At 46.2% G+C, this 22,892-nt stretch overlaps 1 protein-coding gene across 7 annotated transcripts in view; it reads right to left on the bottom strand.

The window, feature by feature from the left end:
- UNC13B (unc-13 homolog B) overlaps positions 1–22,892 on the bottom strand; it is a 160,196-nt gene that overhangs the window by 123,957 nt on the left and 13,347 nt on the right. For all 7 annotated transcript variants that reach the window (XM_088652781.1, XM_035100685.3, XM_088652782.1 and 4 more), the window contains exons 2-7: positions 14,940–14,969; positions 13,884–13,983; positions 10,571–10,688; positions 9,278–9,401; positions 6,437–6,510; positions 5,247–5,304 (exon numbers count right to left, since the gene is read on the bottom strand). In XM_088652781.1, coding sequence (XP_088508907.1) covers positions 5,247–5,304; positions 6,437–6,510; positions 9,278–9,401; positions 10,571–10,688; positions 13,884–13,983; positions 14,940–14,969 — 504 coding nt within the window. The remainder of the gene's footprint in view (positions 1–5,246; positions 5,305–6,436; positions 6,511–9,277; positions 9,402–10,570; positions 10,689–13,883; positions 13,984–14,939; positions 14,970–22,892) is intronic.

Below are 22,892 nucleotides of genomic sequence, written 5' to 3'. Positions count from 1 at the left end.
CCTCCTCCCTCGCCCCCTCCCTCACCCCGCCCGCCCCAAACAAAGGAGCCGCCGGGTCCTAGCGCCGCCTCACTTCCCGCCCGATGGATCCTGCCTTCCTTTTCCTGCCGCTTCGATCGGGTTCCCTAGGATCTCTCGATCCTCCTGATGGGATCCCCTCTCCCCCAGCCTGATTTCACCGGGGGGATGCTGTGATCAAGTCAGGATCTTTGTCCCACGCGTTTTCCAGCTCCTTATGTGCTTCTCGTTCCTACTTTGATCCCTTATTACAGGAGCATGGGTTTTTTTTTACAGGAGCACAGCGGCCTGGCCTCTTTAATTTTTTTTTTTTGCCGGCCGCCCCGCCACCGGAACCGGCGGCTGCAGAGCGGAGCGCTCCGCAGCGCCGAGCGCTCGAAACGCCCAGCAGCACCAGGCGGAGCACTGAGCCAGCAGCCTGCTGCCTTGGTGCTTGGAACCGGCTGCTGCAGCAGCACCGCACAGAGCGCCCAGCAGCACCCCGAGCCAGCTGCCTGGCCCCTCTGAGGAGGCCTTAAGGTACAAGACATCCCCTGAAAATAAGACACCGTGGGTTTTTTTGAGTAAAAAAAAGAATAAGACGGTGTCTTAAAAAGGGGGAAACACGGTAGGAGAGGCTGTAGGCTGAGGCGTGGGAGAGAGAGAGAGATACTTGATTTCTGCTGGAATCCAAGGCTGTGTCTATGGGAGAAGCAGGACCCTCTTGGATCTACAATTCTAGGATTCTATTAACGCCGCAAGCCCCATCATCGTAGCCTCGGGTTGCACATTTGTGTAAATACACATATCCTAAAGACCCCAGTCTCTGCTGTCCCTCATTCAGAGGAAACTGAACCCTGGGGAAGTGCCTGAAACCCCCGGAATCTGGCGCTGCTCGGAGATTGGGGTGGCATGCAGCAATATATATATAGCTTTAATTCTACCAGTGCTTTGTTGTTTTTAAATGCTTTCTTCCCTATGATTTTAGCTGCTCTTATTTTTTATCAGGAAGCCACCTTGAGTCAGAGAAAAAGGAAGCGTATAAATAAATATATAGTAGTAATAATAATACTGTAAAGGCCTCAAACAGGTGCTGCCATTGCTACTGATCAGTCCATGAACAGTATATATTGAGATCTGTGCTGTACACTCAAACAGGTGAAGACACCCTGGGGTGTGGGTTAGCACCTTCCCCATTTGAGGAGGAAGGAAGCCCCAGGACCAGGAAAAAGAGGCTGCGGGGGGGGGCATCTGCCAGCCCCCTTCCTGTGCTGCCTGGAGGTTTCAGTTGCCCCTTGAATTCTGAGGGTAAAACCCAACATGTGCGAGTCCCTCTGGAAGATCTTGGGAGCGCTCTGCACATAAGCCAGCACCTGCTTCGGTGAGCAACAGAACTTTCAAAAATAGGTATTTTAAACCTGAAGCAAAAAACATGAAGTTGCTTTGCAATCTGCCAATTGGCCTCATCCCTCTCTGGCAAACAGAAGCGATTTTCTAACAAGATGTTTCCAACTTCTTCTTTTTATATAAGATTAAGACTATTCACACAGCAGGATATTTTTTACCACTGAACAGCTATTAAAAATGAGCTCCAAAACCGAAAATAAAGATCCTGCGCATTAGCCGCTTTAGAGAGCACCGGACCTTGCAAGCAACATGTGAGGTCAGTTTCCTGGGCACTCATGGCTCCTCTGCAGCCAAGCCTGTTTCCAGCAGACACAGTGAGCTGCCCTTCCTTCCTGCCCTGCCCCTGTTGTTACACCTGCAAAGCCTTCTGCTCAGCTTATTTAGGGAAAGTACAAGCTGATCGCCGAAGAATTGATGCTTTTGAACTATGGTGCTGGAGGAGACTCTTGAGAGTCCCATGGACTGCAAGAAGATCAAACTTATCCATTCTGAAGGAAATCAGCCCTGAGTGCTCACTAGAAGGACAGATCGTGAAGCTGAGGCTCCAATACTTTGGCCACCTCATGAGAAGAGAAGAATCCTTGGAAAAGACCCTGATGTTGGGAAAGATGGAGGGCACTAGGAGAAGGGGACGACAGAGGACGAGATGGTTGGACAGTGTTCTCGGAGCTACGAACATGAGTTTGACCAAACTGCGGGAGGCAGTGCAAGACAGGAGTGCCTGGCATGCTATGGTCCATGAGGTCACGAAGAGTCGGACACGACTAAACGACTAAACAACAACAACACAAGCCTGACATTTCACTTATCATTGCACATCAAAGCATTTACAGTGGTGCCTCGACTTACGAATTTAATCCGTTCCGAAGGTACCTTCGTAAGTCAAAAAAATTGTAAGTCGGAAAACGCCATTGGAAATGCAATTTCCCTTGGAATGCATTGGAAACGGGAAAATTCGTAAGTCAAAGCAACCCTATCTAAAAATTCGCAAGTCAAAAAATCCCTATCTAAAACCGTCGTGGTTTTTTTCCGGATGTCGAGACATTCGTAAGCACGCGGCCATTACCCCCATTTGTAACTCGAAAAATTCGGTGGTCGAGTCGTTCGTAAGTCGAGGTACCACTGTATCATGTTGCAAACGGCCAGCATGGACAGAGCAGTTGCTCAATGTCCTCCTACTGGCTAGGGAGGAATTTTTCCCTGGTGCTAAGAGAGCAAGACCTCAGCCTGAGGACTCCTCCTGGTGAGAAAGCAACATGACAACGTCCAAAGACTTCACAATTCAAGGAATGCTTGTGCCAGATCATAGAATCATAGAATTGTAGCGTTGGCAGGGCCCCCAAGTGAACATGGAGTGGTGCATTTTCCAAAACATAAAATTTGAATGATTTGAGAAAATTCCAACATCTATGCAACAAATAAGTCAGCTATTTAAAATATGTAACTTTTTAGTAGAAGCAGATTATAATGGTGTACATTTGATAACATCGCAATGGGAAAAAGAATTAAATTTAATCATATCTAATGAAAAATCATAGAATCGTAGTTGAAAGGTAATTCCAAGGGTCATCCAGTCTATCCCATTGCAATGCAGGAATCTCAGCTAAAGCATCCATGACAGATGACCATCTAACTTCTGCTTACAAACCTCCAAGGAAGGAGAGTCCACCACCACCAGGAGTCCCTTCCACTGCCCAGAAGCTCTTACTGTCAGAAAGTTCTTTTTTATCTCCTACTTATAACCTGAAGCCATGGGTTCGAGTCCTACCTTCCAGAGCAGCAGAAAACAAGCTTACTCCATTTTCCAAGTGATGGAAGGGCATGTTATGATCTAGCTGAGATTCCTGCATTGCAGGGGCTTTGACTAGATGACCCTCATGGTTCCTTCCAACTCTTCTATAATTCTCTAATTTGATATTTACTGGCATTAGGAGGTGCATTTCCATGCACAAAAACATAGGAAATATTTTGTGACCATGGCTTTTAATATAAAGAAACTAAAAGACATACACCCCCCCCCTTCTTAGTCTGGGCTTCTCCATCAGTCTCAGCCAAGGAATGATGGGAGTTGTAGTCAACTACAGCTGAAGGACAAGGCACCTCCCCTGACTCCGTTCCATCACGCAGGCCTTTCGCGGCGGCTACGGAGACCCCCGTGCACGTAATGAACTGCAAAGCTTGGTCCTGCGCCCCCTTGCCATCCATAGGCCTAGTGAGGATGATCTCCAGCCCTGCAGGGCTTAGAGCTGTGCATCTCATTTGCACTAATGCAGTGAACTGCAAACCCTTTGCCTCTTCTGCTCAGTCGCACATGGACTTTAATATGCAATTAAGTCAATGTCCTTCTCCAAATCCTGTGCAATCCAAGTCAGTTAAAAGGGGGGGGGGAGAATCTCCCCACACAAATACTTGCTTTTGTAAAGTTCCTATGTTCCTACTTAGAATTTTTCATTTATATTAAGTGGTATAAAAATTTAATAAATACTTCAATAATAAGTTTATATAATGCCACTCAGTGATATTAGAAAAGTAATTAAGCTGCTAGATATTTAATTTGCTTGTCCAGCAACAGGGTAATTAACAATTCCTAATGTTAACCTTCTTGAAGAGAGCCTCTAATCAGCCTAGTGGATAAGCAACCGGCAACATGTAATACTCTAAATACCAAGTCTTACCAGGTTTCAGTGGAGGAGAGCAGTTCAGATATACAAAGCCTTGGAGACTGGCACACCACTTACCGGTAGGAAGGGAAAGCTGGATCTGTTCGTTTCCTTTGCTAGCATTTAACAAAAACAACAGAACTGCCCTCACCCCTTCCTACGCCCTGCATCCACATATCAGCACCACTTGGCAGGAGTTACAGCTCTGCAGTAAGCGCTGAGATCCCCACAGCCCCACATTTCCCCAGTGCATGGGAAAGGGCCGGAAATAGGGGCACCCTAGCCTGCAGAAAGAGCCATCGTTAACACTTGGAGCTCCTGACTTGACAATGGAAGCATCTGGCAGTGACCCACAACTGGAAACAAATGACGGCTTATCTCAAATGAGCAGCGAGCAAAGCTCGGCTTACAGTTGTGATTTGGAGAAAAATATCCCGCAAGCGCTGCTTCACACATCAAGTCTTTGGCTTGCTTCTGCGCTCGTTGGGGGCAGAGTGAAGCAGGCAAGACTGAGCATGTGGGCGCATGCTGCTCACTCATGGCAAACCATCCTTTATTCCATGCTGGGCTACAGAGAAGCATGAACCAGGCCACTTATGCTGAAACAGGATCAAGGCCCCTAGAACGCTTCCCCCTTTCCATGCAGAACGTTGTTATTTGATTTCGGATGTTATGCTCCCATTTCCACCAGAAAACTCAGTCTTGTCCACACACTGAAAGACACCTGGTCCAAGGGGTCCAGTTTTTTGAGCAAGAGAGCGGCCATTCTAGGAGGCAGTCCACTTCGGCTCCCATTGCCATGCTACACAGGGGGGCCTTGCAGTGGCCAACCGGGGCTTCAGCCTGACCAGACTTGCAAGGCCAAGAATGCTGCTAGCAGCAAGGAAAGGGCTTGGCAAGGAAGGCTTCTGCCTCTGCCCCACGGGCCCCCTTGAACCCAGTTGGCTGCCCCGAGACATCGCACTCTCCAAACCACAGTAAGAAGGACAGGCGAACATCATGTCTGAATGCTACTACCAAGAGAGACACAGACAGACAGGGCTGGCCCAGGGATCATTATTTCCAGGGTTCTGAAGTGCTGACAGGTCAGCAAACATACTTTGTTCCACTGGAGAAAGGAAGGAAAGCAAGACAACCTACAGAAGGATTGAAATACGGAGTGACTTAACATTTCTCACTTACAACACTGGGAGGCAGCAGTGGGCAGCGGCTGCTTCTGAACCTCTTCCGCAAACGAATGCTAAGGAGGGAAATGAGTAGAGATGAGGAATGCAGTAAAACAATTTTCAGCAGACAGGGGCTATTGGAAAAGAAACAGAAAGGAATGAGAACAGAAACAGAAACAGAATTGGAAAAGAAACAGAAAGGAATGAGCGGGGACTGGGACTTTGGCAATGCCAAACTTTGTTGTTCTGTGTTTATACTGTTGTAATCTTTGCTGTAAACCACCTTGCACTTTGGGTAGGCAGAACATAAATGATTTAAATTAAATAAAAATGCAAGGAAGTATGGAGGGCACAGGGTAGCCCTAGAACAGTGGTCTTCCGCCTTCTCAGACCCAGGGACCAACCTTAAACCCACAGAGGCATTGGGGGAGTAATTTCCTTCTGTTTTTGCTGCGCCCCACCTTAGATCAGGCCAGTTCTTGGCAATGGGTCCCTACCCACCAATGGAAGACCAATGGCCTGGAAAGCTGTACAACAGGCAGAAATCTTGCCCCCACCTCTCCCACCTGCCTGCATGTATCCTGTAGAGATGAAGTACCACCTTGAGATTTCTTTTTAGCTAACACGGCTCCAGGATTCAGTGAGCTTTTGTTTTGTTGCTAAACGGGAGTTTCCCTAGGCCGGGTCTTGGCTACCTTTCTTCCCCTGTATTTCTAATAAATAACTGCAGAACCAAAGAACGCCTTCAGTGAGCCTGTCACTTTCAAAAGCGGTGGCTCTTCTTTATCCAATGGCATTATCCAATGGTGCGCTGGAAAGTCAGCCTGCACAGCTGGCAGGGTGAGAATGGCCCCGTAGACACACAGACTGACTGCTGCTGTCTCTCATCTACCCAGCCTCCTTATAAGCAGCTACACAATATCCTCTCTTGTAAATGTACCCATGCTCTCACCCCTGGCACCTGGCCTGCTATGCATGGGGGAGAACAGTCCTAGACTAGCCTTCCTCCTGCCTGTAGGAATGTGCGTTCAATGGGCAGCATTCCAGCATAGGGGCACCCAGCTGAAATCTCAAATTGTACAATCCAGAGCTGGGTATACCATCTCACCTTATCCAGATCCCCCAAAGCCCCCTATGGGCGTTTGGCCAGACTCCAGCAAGAGGCCCCAAGGCAGCACGGAGCAGAGCAGAGCAAAGCATACCCACCTCATCATCTTCCTCCAAGGAGTTTATCTGCTTTAACTTCTGAGTCCAGTATTTGGCTTCCTCTTCCGGGATGTCTGCAAGACAGCAGAATAAGTAGGCTTCTGCTCCCATCCTGGTTCCCCAACATATATTTTATTATATGCATATTCTGCTCTGACATGGGGCTGCCAGAGGCTTCCCACCCAATTCCACAGCTGCCCAGCCTCAACAATGTCACAGCATCGAACATCCCAGAACATCCATAGGGCCAGACATGTACTTTTAAAAGCAGAGCATGCTTGCGCAGAATAGCACATGACCAGGGATGCTGGTTCAATTCAGAACAGAAACAAAAACCACACACATAAACCTCAGCTGTAAAAACGACAAGGCTTTCTTGGGCTCGTTGAGAACAGAAGGAATGGTGGACAGACCCTTGTGCGCTGCACAGTCAGATTACAGAACCGGAACTGTGTCAGCAGGTGAGGCAGGCGCACACTGCCAAGAGCCACGGGGGAAGAGGAGCATGACTTCCTGGACGAGGGTGGAGGCAGAGGAGGGCCAGGGGTCAGAACAATGAGGGCGGCAGCAAAAGCAGGCACAGTGTCAACAAGCGCTCATTAGGTTCAAGTAATGTTTCATACTTTCCCCACTTTTCAGATCAGACTGAGAAACAGGAGGCGGCAAAACACAACTGACTGCAGAGGCAAAGCAGAAAAACAGCTGTGGTCCACAGGTCTCTTTGAATGGAAACCCCGGAAAACATCACAAATCCAGCAACATAAAAGTTAAGTCTCTTGCTGGCTTTTCCAATTCCAGAATGTTTGGAACTCTGATTAAGGGGGGAAAGGAAAGGCAGGGAGGCTGGAGATGAAAAGAGGAGAACACAAAATCCATGGCCCAAGGGGGAGCATGCCTGTGCCTCAAGCAGGTGATGGAATCATGCCTGCCTGGAAACTTCCCAGAAAACTCAGGCAGGTTAAGTTGGAAGCAGAGTGCTGGGCCAGGAGAGACCTCTTGGACTCTGCAGGTACCAGAAGGAGGTTTGAGACTGCACAGAGCTCCGAAACGTCACCCCGTCCCCATTAACCAAGGCGCCTCTAACTCAGTTGTCCCCAACATGGAGGCCTCCAGATCTGTCAGACTACAACTCCCACCAGCCCCAGCGAGCTAGCTTTTGACATGCCCAATGCCACAGTCAAGAACTCTTCTTCAAAAAAGGGATGAAAATCTCATCCTCAGACGTGTTCCTGTCTTGCAAATCTTGCAACGCCCAGGCAGAGTGGCTGGGGATCTGCCAAGAGCCTGTCACATCCTGGCTTCAGAGAGCCATTTCCATAGCATGCTTCTGGGCATCTTATCGGAGATAAGACGATTCGTTTCGCAAACACCACCACAAACATGCAACAGCTCCACACCAGGTCATTATATTCTCTCTGTCATCAAAGAAAGCCTTGAGCAACTTTGGAAATGGCTTGTGGGAGAGCTTTGTAAGCCATCTGAACCCAAAGCTGGCTCCATGAATATAAACATGCTGAACCAAACACACAGGTATACCGCTTCTTCCACGTCCATTTTATCACATAGGAGAGGAGCTCTTTCACCTGGGAAATGAAACACAAGATTTCTAAATATCTCTCTCTCCCCCCCCCCCCGGGGGGAGGGAATGGTGGGATATTGCTGTAGAGAGAGAAGTGATCTCATACTCAAAAGTCAAAATGAAGGACAGTGACTGAGGTGGGACCCACAACGCTAAAGCTCCTTCGACATGGATGCAATCTTTATCCTGAGAGCACCTCATTCCTGCACCTGCAAGGAACCACGGAAGGCACATGGCCCTGGGATGCGGAGGCTGGAAAGGGTCCTGCTTTTTGTCCCGGAGAGCCCATCAAGGCATTCACCAGTTCTCAAACTCCTTAAGCAGGAGTAGCCTTCTCCTATTTCTTCAAGCATGAAATTATAATAGTATCTGAAAAGCAGCATTGTATGTTCTTGGAAGATACGGCTCCCCTCCAACAGCAGAAACCTTTCCTGGAGAGGGAGGCACACAATTCAGACTATTTACAACTTGTGCACCATTCTGAACAGCTAAGAGGGCGAGGAATGTCCCACTAAAGGAATCCTTTTTGAGCCAAACTATGCCAACTAAAGCCTGTGTGGCAACAGCCGTTACACTGTACAAAGAAATAGTCCATTAAAACGGGCATCCCAGGTGGCTGCTTTGGGGGGTGCATTTCTTAGCCTGCAGTTTGGAGCTTGAAGTGGTTTATGGATGTGGGTGTTTACAATGGCCGCAGAGAGGACTCCTCCCCAGAAGCAACACAAGCCAATTTGTGCCCTCTCTCCATCTCAAAGTCTGCCTGAAAGGCGCCACCCCCCACCACAGACATAGGCAAACCCCCCAAATAGGAAGAGAGTAGACTGGCCCTCTTTAAAATGGACAGTGTTGTTACTTGCATTATTTGCAAAATTCTCTGTTCAGAATTACCAATCATATTTTACAAAGAAATTCAGACACTGCATAATAGGGCTGGACTAAAGGACCTTCAAGTTTCCTTCTATTAGTTGCACTCAGCAGTCTGATGACTCTGAATAAAGATTACTGGTTGCTAGGCAATGTGAAATAAGCACACACACCCCACTTATGGAAAATGCCGTGCTGCAAGAAAACCTCAGGGCTCCAAAACTGTCCTCCCATATATGGCACTGTAAGCCTTATTTAATTGGAGCTAACTTCTGAAAGGAAACCACCACTAAGAAAAGACCCACACGGTGGACGCACATCAGGGAAGCAAGAGGGAAGACGTGTCTTTGAGTTTCACAGAGGATGGTGGGGGCTGGCAGAAAGTCATTTGCACTCACCAAAAGGCAACTCAAATCTTGTATCCAACAAAATCTGATGAGGTGTTGGGTTTTTGGTGCCGCAGACCTCATGGCCCTTCATCAAGACCTCGGCTTCCAGGGTAGACCACTCCCCAGGGCCCTCCTGGAAAGAGAAAGGGCATCAGCAACTCCACCCGAAATATCTCCCCATCCATCTCCCCACTTTTCTCATGTCTGTTATTTTATCGCCCCATACGCAGCAGGCCCCAAAGTGCTCAGAGGCACAACAACATGCATTTAGATAATTTATAAAACACACATCATAAAAAACTGTGGCAACATACAAAAAATAAATGTAAAACTAAAAACTAAAAAACTTTTAAAACACATCAAATCAATTGGCAAAACCGTCTGACTAGGTCCCCCCACCCCCACCCCTGCAAGAGGGAATTGATATGGTAACTCCAAACCACATCAGGAAATGGTCTGAACTTTTGGAGGAATTCAAGCTTCTACAGAATATGTCAGAGACCACCAGTGTGCTGTTGCTGCTACAATTTATTTACTGCTTTTTGGAAGTCCAAACGCCCCAAAGCAGAAAATCATCTATTAAAAACAAAATATGTATACTGTAGAGAACAAGCAATGTGCCACTAAACAAAATCCTGCTCATTTGCTGTGGCAGAATCACAGAACGTCTTTCACCTGTGGACTCAGAGCTTGAGACAAACCATCCTTTGCAGTCAACAGAAAACCCTCTTGGCCTAAATGGGCTCTGAGAAGAGGAACCAAGAGGTTTCCTTTAATTCACAGGCCTTCTTTTTTAGAAACAACAACTGAACAGCAGCGTTTCCACTTACAGCCTTAGAAGACAGTACAGAGTGTGGTGTAAAATTACTTTTCCTTGCATGCCTTAAGCGGGTCATTGTGCCTGGATCAGTTGTGACTGAAGTCAAGGGGTGGGGGGAGCTTTAGAAAAGGATTCCCTAATTTCTGGATCTTGCAACAATACTGCGTGGACAAAGTATGCGACATTTCCATCTCCTGGCTGGGTCACATGAGCCTTTGCTTCAGTACAGATGAGGAAGAAGAGGGCAGCTCTAGGGCAGAAAGACTCAATATGTTGTTGGACTCCAACTCCCATCAGCCCATTCACCCTGACCAGCCCCCAGGGATGATGGCAGTTGCAATCCAGCATCATCCTGGATACTAGACAGAAGCAACCAAACAGCACAGGGAAAGCTCTTTGACATTTCTTCACTGCCACCCCAAACCCCTCAGAAGTCCCAGGGGGGTGAAGAGCATCTCTCTCGGCTCTGAAGGTCTACTGACCTCATCCGCCTGCCGGATGGCCTTCAGTTCAATCCACGCTGTCCCAACCATTGTGTCCCAGATCAGCCCCTTGTTCCATACTTCCACGATCAAGCCCAGGTCCAGGCGGCTGATCTCGCTGCAAAGGAGGTAAAGAGACACAACACATAAGCAGCTGGGGGGGGGGAACTGGACCCCCACCTTCGCCATTTTTACAATGACCATTCTTATTGCTTCCCAACTGACTGCCTTGTCCCAGTTTTAATCTTAATAGCCACTGTCTTTCAGCTGCAGGTCAAGCCAGACCAACAGGAGGATTTCCTGGGATCCCACAGACAGGAGGAGGATCACCAGCCTTAGCACAGACAACTGCAGAGATGCATTTCGGCCACTAGAGGTCTACTCAGGACCACAAGTCAAAGCCTGCTGGGCTTGCCTGGAAGATGCTCCTCCAGCCAAATCTCAACGCACAATTTAAAGTTACCTCTGACAAAGGACTCTACTACATGGTAGCCTGAGCCACAGTAGATTGCTCCACTTCTTTTAAAACCCAAGTTCACAGTCCTGACAGATCCCTTTCTTCCCCTGAGATCGGCCCCACCCCTTATTTTGTACCTAAGTTTTCACATTTGCAAGGAATCGCCACCCCTTTAAGCAGACCAAGGACGGCATCCAAAGAAGCAGATCCGCTGGTGCAAAAATTTCTGCTTGCGCAATGCAACTTCTACCACCTCTCATCTCTCTACACCCCACCCCCACCCCCAATCTGCTCCAGAATAGATTTACGGGGTGGGGGAGGAGAGGTGAGTTGACAAAAATGAAATGTTTTCAAGAGCGGCAGAAGACATTGTCTAAATTTGTCTGGCAGGGGAAGAAGCCAAGAATTAAATATAAACTTTTGACTGATGTAAAAGAAAGAGGAGGATTCTCCTTGCCGGACTTAAAGATATATTTTGAAGCCGCGGCTTTTTGTTGGCTGAAGGAATGGTTCTTGTTAGACAATGATGATTTGTTGGACTTAGAGGGCCATGATAATGCATTTGGTTGGCATGCATATTTATGGTATGATAAAGTGAAATTGCATAAAGGTTTTAAAAGTCATATAATTAGGAAATCATTGCTTAATGTCTGGATGAGATATAAAGATTTGTTGGAAAGAAAAACTCCTAGGTGGATTTCACCACTTGAGGCAAAGAAACCTAAAAGGACAAATATGGATGAGAATAGGTTGAAATACAAAGATATCTTGATGGAGGTGGGAAACCACTTCAAGTTAAGACCATATGAACAATTGAAAGATAGGTTGAGCGATTGGTTTCAGTATGTGCAGATAAATGAAGCATTCAAGTTAGATAAAAAAATAGGATTTCAACCAGAAAAATCGAAATTAGAAACAGAATTATTAGAGACAGACCATAAGAATTTGTCCAGAATGTACAATTTGTTGTTAGAATGGCATTTGAAGGATGAGCAAACAAAATCAGTTATGATTGAATGGGCCAAGGATCTGGGTCATAATGTGATGATGTCGGAGTGGGAAAAATTGTGGAAGAAGGGTATGAAATTTACGGCTTGTACGGTGTTGAAGGAAAATTTGATGAAAATGATGTATAGATGGTATCTGACGCCGGTCAAGTTAGCTAAAATGTACCACAAAAGCGAAAACAAATGTTGGAAATGTAAGCAGGATGTTGGCTCATTCTACCATATGTGGTGGACATGCCCTAGGATAAAAGGCTTCTGGGAAATGATTTACAATGAATTGAAAAAGATGTTTAAAAACACATTTTTGAAAAAACCGGAAGCCTTTTTGCTTGGAATAATTGGGGAAGAAATTCCCAAAGACGATGTTAATTTGTTTATGTATGCCACCACAGCTGCTAGGATATTAATAGCAAAATACTGGAAAAAAGAGGAATTGCCTTCGATGCAGGAATGGCAAATGAAAATGATGGACTATATGGAATTGGCAGAACTGACAGGAAGACTCCGGGACCAGACAAATGACAAAGTTTTAAAGGATTGGAAGAAATTTAAAATGTATATAGGGAATGTATTTGATGATTAGAGTTAGAATATCCAGGAAAATAAAGAAGTTAAGGCATTAGGGAGATAATAGAAGATTAAAAGTTAGAAATAAGGGTAGATGATACGAAGATGAATTAACTTTGAAGTGTTAAAGAGATTACATGATGGGCAAGGAAGATGATTTAGAAACTGCTATAGAAGTTTATAAAAATGAAAATCAGATAGTAGGGAATTGGGGAAGCCTGAAGACAATGAATATCAAATTGGAAGAGAAATGATATATTTTTTTGTTGTATGTTGTTTGATTTTTGTGTTTTTGTATTTTGTATTTTGATGTTTTTTGTATTTAGTATTTGTATGTTTGTTGATAAAACGATTAATAAAAAATATATTTAAAAAAAAAAGAGAGGTGAGGGAAGGAGGGAGGGGCAGTTCTGTTGCACAGCCCAAATGCCCTATGCTAGCAGATCTGTTTCACTGGATACCTCCCTGAGATCATGTGCTGTTTGGGGAAGGGCATGATGTCCCTTACCTGGCCAGCTGGAGATGTCAGTGTGGAGAAGCCCAGGCAAGGTATTACAGAGAGCAACATGTGTTTTCAAGCAACACCTTTGCAACTTCCCAACAAACAGAGAAAGGTGAATGTTTCTGCTTTCAGCATTTTGGTTTTTTTAATTATAACTTACTAATATCAACAGTTTAATATGCATTTAAATCTCAAAGGAAAGGAAAGATCTTCAGAGTACCAACAATATTAACATTCAAAAGAAATACAATACTTACAATGCTCTTGAAAGGAAGGGGACACCATATACCATAAATACAATCCTATCCAATCTTTTGCTTTGAACTCCCCCTCAGCATTACTTTTTTCAATACAGTGGTACCTCGGTTTAAGTACACAATTAGTTCCAGAAGTCTGTACTTAACCTGAAGCGTACTTTCCCATGGAAAGTGGATTAATCCGTTCCAGACAGGTCCGCGGAGTACTTAAACTGAAAGTATTCAAACCGAAGCGTACTTAAACCAAGGTATGGCTGTACAGTGATCTATTATTAATTTAACCGAACAATATGGTGTTTCCTCTCTTGTCTCTTTCCCAAGACAAAAAAACATGTTTAAAGTGCCTAATTTCCCAATTTCTCCCATCTTATCCTCCCTGTATGAAATTTAACATAAATACTCGCTTTCCCATAACTCAGTTGGTGGAACATCATTACCCCCTGCTAGTTGAGCGACAAAATTAACACTTAGCAACACGGCACTCCAGTTTCAGGTGTGACCTCGACCCACAGCATTCACTTACAAGAGGAAGTCTTGTTCCCAGCATGGCTGGTCCCCTCGAACAGCAACCGTGGTGCTCTTCACATTTTGCACCTTCAGGGTCACATACGTATTGAATTTATCTAGAGAGAAAGCAGAGTTGTTTCACCTGAGGGTAAGTGTCTCAAACTCCTCCTTGCCAACACATGATATTTGATGGAAAGAAAATGACTCCCCCCGTCCCACCAGCTGCACTTCAGCAGAGCAAGGAGATGGCAGGAGAGCAGGGGCAGAAGAGAAGTTTCCACTGCCACCTCCTTGGCCTTCATGATCTGGCCCCAATGACTGAAAAAGGTTTCACACAATAAGGAATGCTAGCTACCGGTATGTGTTAAGAACTGCCAGGAGTCAAGGGTGGGGGGGTGGAATTGCTCAGTTTCCATTGAAATGTAAGAAATCAAGCTGCTTTCATTGCTGATAGCAAAGTGGAGCTGCTTCAGTTTAATACTCCAAGGCTCCCAGGTGTGGTTGCCTGTATAAGGTAACTTCCTTATACAGGGGTACCTTGGTTTTCAAATGTAATCCGTTCCGGAAGACTGTTTGTGTTCCAAAACGTTCAGAAACCAAGGCGCAAAGGGCAGTCTGCAAATTCAATTGAGAAATTTGGGGGGGGGGGATTAAGCGGAAGCCGTGGAACTTCCAAGGTGCATCGAAAACGGAAGCATTTCCTTCCGGGTTTTCGGCATTCGGAAATCGAGGTACCACTGTGTAATGGTGCTGTGCTGAAGCTGCTTCAGAAACCCTTGAGACTTTTCAGTGGCCAAGGTCAGGCCTATAACTGGGCCTGGCTTTATTTTATCTTGTGAACTGCCCTGAGGGCGATATATTAATCTAATAAATTTATTATCGTTATTTTGTCCAACCATTTTGGATTTTAGAAGGAACTGCATAATTCAACCCTCTCTAGCAAGAGGGAAGAAGCAGGCCAAACACTCAGAAGCTAGAAAATTCCTGCCAGCAGAGAGCCAGCCAAGAGGCAATTGCAAGAACATGGATGTCAGCAGGCAGACTTGTTGGGCAGAAGAAAATCTGCGCTCACCTGGTGGCCCCTGCAGCTTTGCTTTCTTTACTGTAAAAGAAAAAAAGAGGATGTCAGTTGATTATTCCAACCTCAAGCATTTTAACTCTCAGGTTGTTAAACGTTTCGGCTGCAGGTAAGGGAGAAAGAAGCCTTCAAATTAGTTTCATTTTTCACAACAAAGGAACCTGGATAAGAAGCCACTCCAATGCTTTGCCCCACTTTCCTTCAGAAAAAACGGGGGAATATTTAAGAAACGCTGAAACGGAGAACAAAGCATGTTGTTGTCCAAGGAGTATTGCACTGTCAGCACAAATTGGCTCTTGTCCCCCGAAGCCAGGAGCTCTGGATGGTGGCTGTGCTCATGAGGGGCTTGGAACTGCGGTATCACGGGGGACAAGGAAACCACTTACCCGGGTCCAAAACAACTGAGCACGGCTGGACAGGCCAAGTTCCACCTGCATCTGAGCCGCCCTGCAGCAACCACTGCAGACTTGCAACAGCAGCGCCAGGAGAGCTCTGTGCACAAACTGTGTGTGTCTCTCTCCGAGTTCACCCTTTACAAGGAAGAAGAACAAGCGCACAGCCAATAGGGAGCCCCACCTGGCTGGTTAGGCTGGTTGCCCTATGCTAGCCTTCCCCAACAGGGTGCCCTCCAGATGTTCTGGACTTCAAGAGGAAGTGCTGGCGGGGACTGAGGACAGTCACAGTCCTAAACATCTGGAGGGGCCCCGGTTGGCAAAGGCTCTCCTCACTTCCAGACAGGCGTTTTCCCCACCCTGCCTGGAGGTGCTAGGGATTGAATGTGGGACCTTTCTGCAGGCCAGACTCTAGCAAGGAGCTATGGCCTTTCAGCTGTGATTCCTGCATTGCAGGGGGTTGGACTGGATGACCCTTTGGTACCCTTCCAACTTTACACCTCTACAATTCCCCATACCACCCTGGTTACGACTGGTATGGGCAGGTTTATGCAGGCTGCCACCCTCCACTTTAAAGGAGGCAGCAAGAGTAGCTGTGGCTTGCTTGCTCAGCTCCTGCCCTGCCCTTCCAGGAAGCCCAGCAAAAAGCCAAAATATTGGTCCCTTGAGCCCTCATAGGCATCTGGGGCCTGACATTTGCCCAGCCGAGCCAACTCTGGGTGACCCCAGCCCTTTCTAGTCAAGGCCCAGTCAGAGCAAGTAGCAGAAAGCCCTGATCTGTCCAGACTCACCCTCGCTGTGCTTGGTGTTGGCATAGCAGGTAAGGGAGCCCTGAAGGGGAGCAAGGAGCCTGTAAGCCCAATTCACTTTCCTCTCTTCTTCCCTTTTTCCCTTTCACCTGCCTGAGTAAGGAGCTCTGTCTGCCTTCAATTAAGCCACCAGTTGCCCAATTACCAGCAAGTGACAGCTTGCTCACTGCATGAACTATCCCCTCTCACAGTATGGAAACATCGGGACAACCTCTGTGTGTGTGATTCATGACAGCTCCAACTGCAACTTCCAGCACGCTTTTACGCTAAAGCTCTTCCATTAAATACACTCTTCCTTTGAATCTACACAGCAACTATCTAGCCTCTGGTTTCTCTCTGCCAAAACTATGAACAGGTAGGCTCTCCAATTAAGAGCAAACCCCGGGGGGGGGGGGAGAGAACTAACAGCCACCCTTAACTGTCCTGCCTGACACACGCAAGCTGCCCCCATAACTCCTGCGCTTTCAAAACTCAGCAGATTGGAGGCAATTAGCTCTGCCACATCTGATCCCATTTCAGACAGAGGAACACACTGTCAGCAATCCTGGAAGCCCATAGAAAGCAGCAGAGAACCTCTGATAGGAGAGAATTGCACCAGATGATAATCTCCCATGTTGCTGTGGATGCTCAGGTCAGCTGGGGGGGGGGGTTGCACAGAAAAGATGGAAAGCGAGAACACAAGCTGTGGCCTAGATACCGAGCTTTGCTGAGCCGTAAGGAACATCTGCGTAGGTTCCTGATACAGATGTTTCTGATACAGATCCTGAAGCAGCAGCATCACACACCCCGTTCCAGAAGAGGACATGGGAATGAAGAAGCAAAAGAAACAAGAGCACAGCTCTTGCAAATGGGCAAGGAGCTACGTTTACTTTTTTAGCAGCTCTTATCTGTCAAGAAAGGAAGGTCTGGAACTGCACACCTGAGGATGGCGAAAGCAAGCCTGGGGAGAAATCCAAAGAGATTCTCCCAGTGGACCAAAGCAGGGTCCTGTGAAGCATCCCTAAGTTATGGCCTTCCCTTCCTGACCCAACACTTTGGCTCAATTTTCAAACAAGTAAATATTTATCCCAAATGCTGAATTAAGATTGTGTGTGTGTGTGCGTGCGTGCCTAGAATCAGCACACACGGCTTCCCACTTGAAGAAAAAGGATTAGGAGTCCAGCAGAGACAGCGGCAGGTGAGCAAGAGGACCAGGAAAGAGAAAGGATCAGGACCTATTCCAGGAAGTTAAACACACTTGCCTCAGACAAGTGTCAAGGAGCCACCTGCCTGGCCACCCGTGGTGAGCAAAAGGCCTTCAGGCGATTAGATGGGGAAGCCTTTAGGAAACCAGGGAAGGCAAACACCCCAACCAGACAACCAATGAACCTCTTTGGGGGTGGCCTTCTCCCATAACGCATCTGCTCAAGGACTTTCCATCTCCCTGCCAGTGGAAGAGGTGTAGCAGAGGGCAGCAGCAGAGCCTTGTGGGTTGTGGCACCCAGAATACGGAGCAACCTTTCCAAGAGGTACTTCTGGCGCCTTCATTGCTTGCTTTTACGCAGGCTCTGAAAACAGTTTTGTTTCAGTTGGCTTTTTAAAGGTAGTCCTCTTTAAAAATGTGGTTTTGTCCAAATACAGCTTTCATTTATCATTTCAGTTTGTTAATATTTTATCTGCATTTTTGTGCCTTGCATACACTTGTGTTACAGAAAGGCAGGATATAAAACACGAATAACAATAACAACAATAAATATAACTCTCAATCAACTTGATCCCACCTTGAGCCACTCACTCCAGACCAGGCTTCGCCAAACTCGGCCCTCCAGATGTTTTGAAACTACAATTCCCATCATCCCTGACCACTGGTCCTGTTAGCTAGGGATGATGGGAGTTGTAGTCCCAAAACATCTGGAGTTTGCCTATGCCTGCTCCTGACCTTACAGGGTTATGAGGTCAAAACGGGAGAGGGGGAACCTTGAGCTCCTTGGAAGAAAGGTGGGGTGTAAATGTAATTGACTGGGTAAAATAACATAGATTTGTCTGTGTGTGCTGGCAGGTATAGTAGCAAACATTTGTGCTGGTTGGTAATTTCTACAGATGATAACAGGTGTTTGGTACTGCCAAGTGACTTGGCCATGATTTAATTCAGCCACAAAGGATTTCTATCCCACCTTTCTAATTCAAAGAAAAACTCAAGTTCTAAAAAAACAAGAGACAACCAATTTTAAACGCCCCACTCTTTGGATAAATAAGGCAGAGTGGCAAAGGGATTACTTGGCTCTGTGATCTCTCAGCCACAAAGCCCAAAGGCCTGTTCAGAAGATACAATTAGCTCCACTCCCTCTTTTTTGTATATTCTTGTTAATCTTCAAAGGATTCAGAATAAAACAATCCCTCAGCACAATCCTAACAGCAGGAAGCAAAGTCAGCTGGAGATATTGGGGCAAAAAGCTCAACTTTAGAGCCTTTAGAACTGGATGGGGGGGGGGGAGAGAGAGAGATAGAGCAGTCAGCGTAGTAAGAGAGAAAGAATGGCCAGATGGCAAAAAGATTATATAAATCCAGGGCATGATTTGCTATTCATTCACCATAATGCAAAATGAATTCTACTTCAGCTGCATTTAAGTACTGTGTGTCTGAAGAACAGAAAACAAGACCTAAAGCAGGGAGAAGTCTGTTCTCCTGTACTGTTCTTACAAAAGCCATCATCTGCATCGTCTTCCAGCCACATCCTGAGCTGGCCCACTGTTCTGGCCACAGGGAAGTCCTGTCCCTCATCATTCCGGAAAGCATTCCTGGGCATTTCCTTTATGTTCTTGTTCTCTTCTCAACCTGCAGTGTGAAATTCCTTGACTGGGAAGGAAGTGCCCCAGAATCCATGCAAAACTGCAAAAACCTGTAATAAAACTCTTGCATTCTCCTGCTCTGTTGGCAGAGATTTTGCTTCCCTGCCATCCACTCAGGCTGAAGTTTCAAATGAACTTTCTTAAAGCACAACTGCACGAGAAGAACAGGAAACATGAGGAAACAGGTTTATTTCCAAAAATGCGCCAGCTTCCCTTCATTAGAAAGGAACCTCAAGGAAGAGGAGAAGAGCAGGCCAGCGCCACCTGCAAGACGGCTGAGCTTGGGGTTGCGCCAGGACAGTCACTCCTGCCATTCATGCCATGCCTTTGGGAGACAAATCCCTGAACACAGAGTCAAAATGACAGTTAGAGTCTAGGTTCAGGGCGGCATTCTGCACTTCCATAAAGAATCACAGCTCAACTACTGCAGATCCCAGCTTTGCACAAACTCATTTTCCAAAATGCATTGCTATGTGATAGCTAAAGAAAAACCTCTCCAGTACGGACTTTATTAGCATTCTGTGTGTTTAAAGGTTATTTAGAGGGTGAGAAGAAGATAAAATCAAGTTCATTTAACAAAGAAACCCACTGTAGACAGCAAGTTCATTTGGGAGATGAGATTCATTGCCCCCCCCCCCAGTCCTCACACATCACCATAGCTGCCAAGTCATCCTTTTTTTTAAGGGATTTTCCCTTATGCTGAATAGGCTTCCTCGCGAGAAAAGGGAAAACTTGGCAGCTATGCACATCACATCCAAGGCAAATTTTGCTGAACCATCTAAGGATGTAAACACAGGAGGCAGAGAAGCATCCGACTCCCTGGAGGCTGCACAGAGCCCAGTGGACTAATATGCTTTGCTTCTCAGGTGGGAGCTGCAGCCCAAGAAAAAGCAGTTCTTTCTTTCTTCCAACTAACTGGTTTAATGAATCATAAAACCTGATATGTTCCATTTGCAAACTGAGTTTCGTGAACAGAAATCCATCTTCTGCAGGGCTTTTGCCAGCCACATGCAATTAGCAAGATCCTGGGAGCATTCAGAAAGTTTAGAATGATTCCAGTATCTCCCACTGGTTTTGCAGGTTAAGCCATTACTAGATTTAAAGTCTAGTAATGTTCTCGTAAAGTCTAGTAAAGTGTTCTCGAAGCTACGAACATGAGTTTGACCAAACTGCGGGAGGCAGTGCAAGACAGGAGTGCCTGGCGTGTTGTGGTCCATGGGGTCACGAAGAGTCGGACACGACTCAATGACTAAACAAACAACAAGATTTAAAGTCAGGAATACTGGACGGTACAATTTGAAAGTTTGTATTTTTAATCAGAAAAGGCTGCTCCCAAAGACAGTTTGGAAACTTCAGCTGCTGCAGAATTTGGTGGCTAGGTTGCTCATCGGGGAAAGACGGTTTGAGCATCTCACACCAATCCCAGCCCGATTGCACTGGCTGCCCATTAGTTTCCATGCCCAAAGTGCTGATTTTGACCTATAAAGCTTTAAACAGCTCAGGAGCACAATACTTCAAGGACCACCTCTTTCCATATGAACCAACCTGGACCCCGAGATCATCCTCTGAGGCCCTTCTTTGTGAGTTTGCTCCACAAGAAGTCCAGAGGGTGGAACCTGAGGACAGGGCCTTTTCTGCAGTGGCTCCCCATTTGTGGGATGTTCTCCACAGGGGTCGTTATATATATTTTAGGTGCCAGGCGAAAACTTTCCTTTTCAACCATACTTTGGGCTGGTTAATATTCTATAGCCTTTTAAATGTGTTTGGGGGGGTATTGTTTTGCTGTTTTTAACTAATCATTTGTGTTTTTATCTTGTATTTTTATTGTGTGAACCACCCTGAGATCTTTTGATGTATGGTGGTACATAAATCTAATAATGAATAATGAATAACATTTAAAATAAAGCCAGGCCTCAGTCAGAGCCAGTCTAGAAAGGGTTCAGCTCCTCGGCTACTCAAAGACAGCTACAGACCAGCCACCGATACTTAGCCCAGTATGGGCGGGGTATAAATAATAAATTATTATTATTATTAGCTTGAAGTGATGTGATCTAACTTCTGCTCCTAGGAGAACTTCCTCTCTCTTGCCTTGTGTTGGGCTGCACTGGCCAAGCCTGCAAACGTTGTACGAACAAACCCCCGCTCTGAAAATTCTGTTTCCTCCTCCCCCTAATTTCCATTTCAAAATGATATATAGCCAGGTGCAAAAGAAAATAGATAACTTTGGGGAATCTGCCTTTTTCAGTATCTTATTTTGCCCAAACACCAAAAAATATCCTTCCAAGATAATACCCTCATCAAATTTCTGGATTTTTTCATTCAGTCCTTCCTCCGGCAGAAATGTTTTCGCTTTAATATGGGAAACTGATTTGGTTCACATCATGTATGAGGCCTTCGGCAGCTGGGTTGTGAACGAGCATGACAAATCGGATATTATGACATAAATTAGAATGTGGCTGTTACTGAAGAAAATGTGATGTCCATGATGAATCCTTGCAGAAGGCTGAGAGGCTCGGCAATTCAGTGAGCCTGAAATCAAGGGCCGCAGCTAGAGGCTTTAATGGGCAACTGACCCTTTCAGGTTCAACCTCACAAACAGAAATAAAGCACAGAATCCTATAAAGACATTCCCTTTTTCAGCTCTGTGCCAGAAGCTGGGCTCCAAAAGAGGAAGGGCTGCAGAAGATCCAGCCACAAGTGGCTCAGTCAGCAACCTAAGGCCCATGGGCCACAAGCGGCCCACGGGGGTCGTTTAACCGGGCCCCGAGCCACCCCCAAACCAAGCAGCCTGCTTGTCGAGTCCCCATGCGCTGTGCTAAACCAGCGTGGCGTGGGGACTCATTTTCACGGCACTGGAAATCACATCTGCGCAGGCGCCGGAAATCGCAAGCGCACGAGCGATCCGGCCCACAGGGGGTCTCTGCTGGTAAACCTTGCCGACCCTGGTTTAGTGGGACAAGGTGGAAGCACTAGATAGGGAATGACGTCCTTGGGAAGGATCCTGGCCACAGGAATGAAAGAGAGGGGGAAGCCATGGCCAGAGGAATGGTAGCTCAATGGCAAAGAAAGCAAATGGTTCAGGGCCTGGCATCTCCAGTTCAAAGGACCAGAAATTTGAAAATCCTGTGCTTGAGGCTCTTGAAAGACTCTCCCAGCATGAGAAGACAACAATGGCAAATAGTCTGGCTTGGTGTAAGGAAACTTCCTATTGTTGTAAGAAAAAAAACTGCTCCCTTTCCCTTATGGGGTACCCAAGAGCCCGTATAAAGTCCTTATGTAGGTTCTTTATTGGTAGGAGAAAATAACAGAGGCCAACCAGAGAATATTGGGAAGCAAAGCGGCTAGTAAGCCTGATCTTTATTAAACTGTTGCAACAGGATCCCCACTCACCACATGCAGGGAGGGAAGAGAGGAACCCAGAACATTGGTGTGCAAGCTCTTATACTGTATAGACTTTTGAAATTGCCCACCCTGTAGCTCAAGACCACTCCCCAAAACATCATGCATACATCACAGAAAGAGGTGGTCCTCAGCAGAAATTTGAGTGTGCTGTCTCTCTCCTGTCTAACAGGATACCTGATAATGCCTTATCTGATTGTCTTTTCTGGGTATCCTGGCCATTCCTTGGAGATAGTTCCTGAATCTCTTACGCATATTGAGAGTGTGTTCACTTAACAGATATTTCCCAGACTGTATTTACAGGGAGGTGTAAGCCCCTACAGTCCAAAGACCATTGGAAAGCTTTCCCCTTTTCCTTCCTCCTTGCAGAGAAATATTTGAGGTCCATTTGGGAGAGTCAAAATGCCTTCAGGATTGTTCACCTTAGATTTCAGACACATGGTCTATATCCCTCTGTATGTGTTTGCCTTGTACATTTATGAACTTTTATTTTATATATATAAGACCTTAGAATTCCTA

The sequence above is a fragment of the Zootoca vivipara genome, chromosome 10 (assembly GCF_965207765.1).
Source record: "Zootoca vivipara chromosome 10, rZooViv2.hap1.1, whole genome shotgun sequence".
Classification (NCBI taxonomy): Eukaryota; Metazoa; Chordata; class Lepidosauria; order Squamata; family Lacertidae; genus Zootoca; species Zootoca vivipara.
The sequence above is the reverse complement of the archived record's forward strand: the minus strand, read 5'-3'. Positions and strand labels throughout refer to the sequence as shown.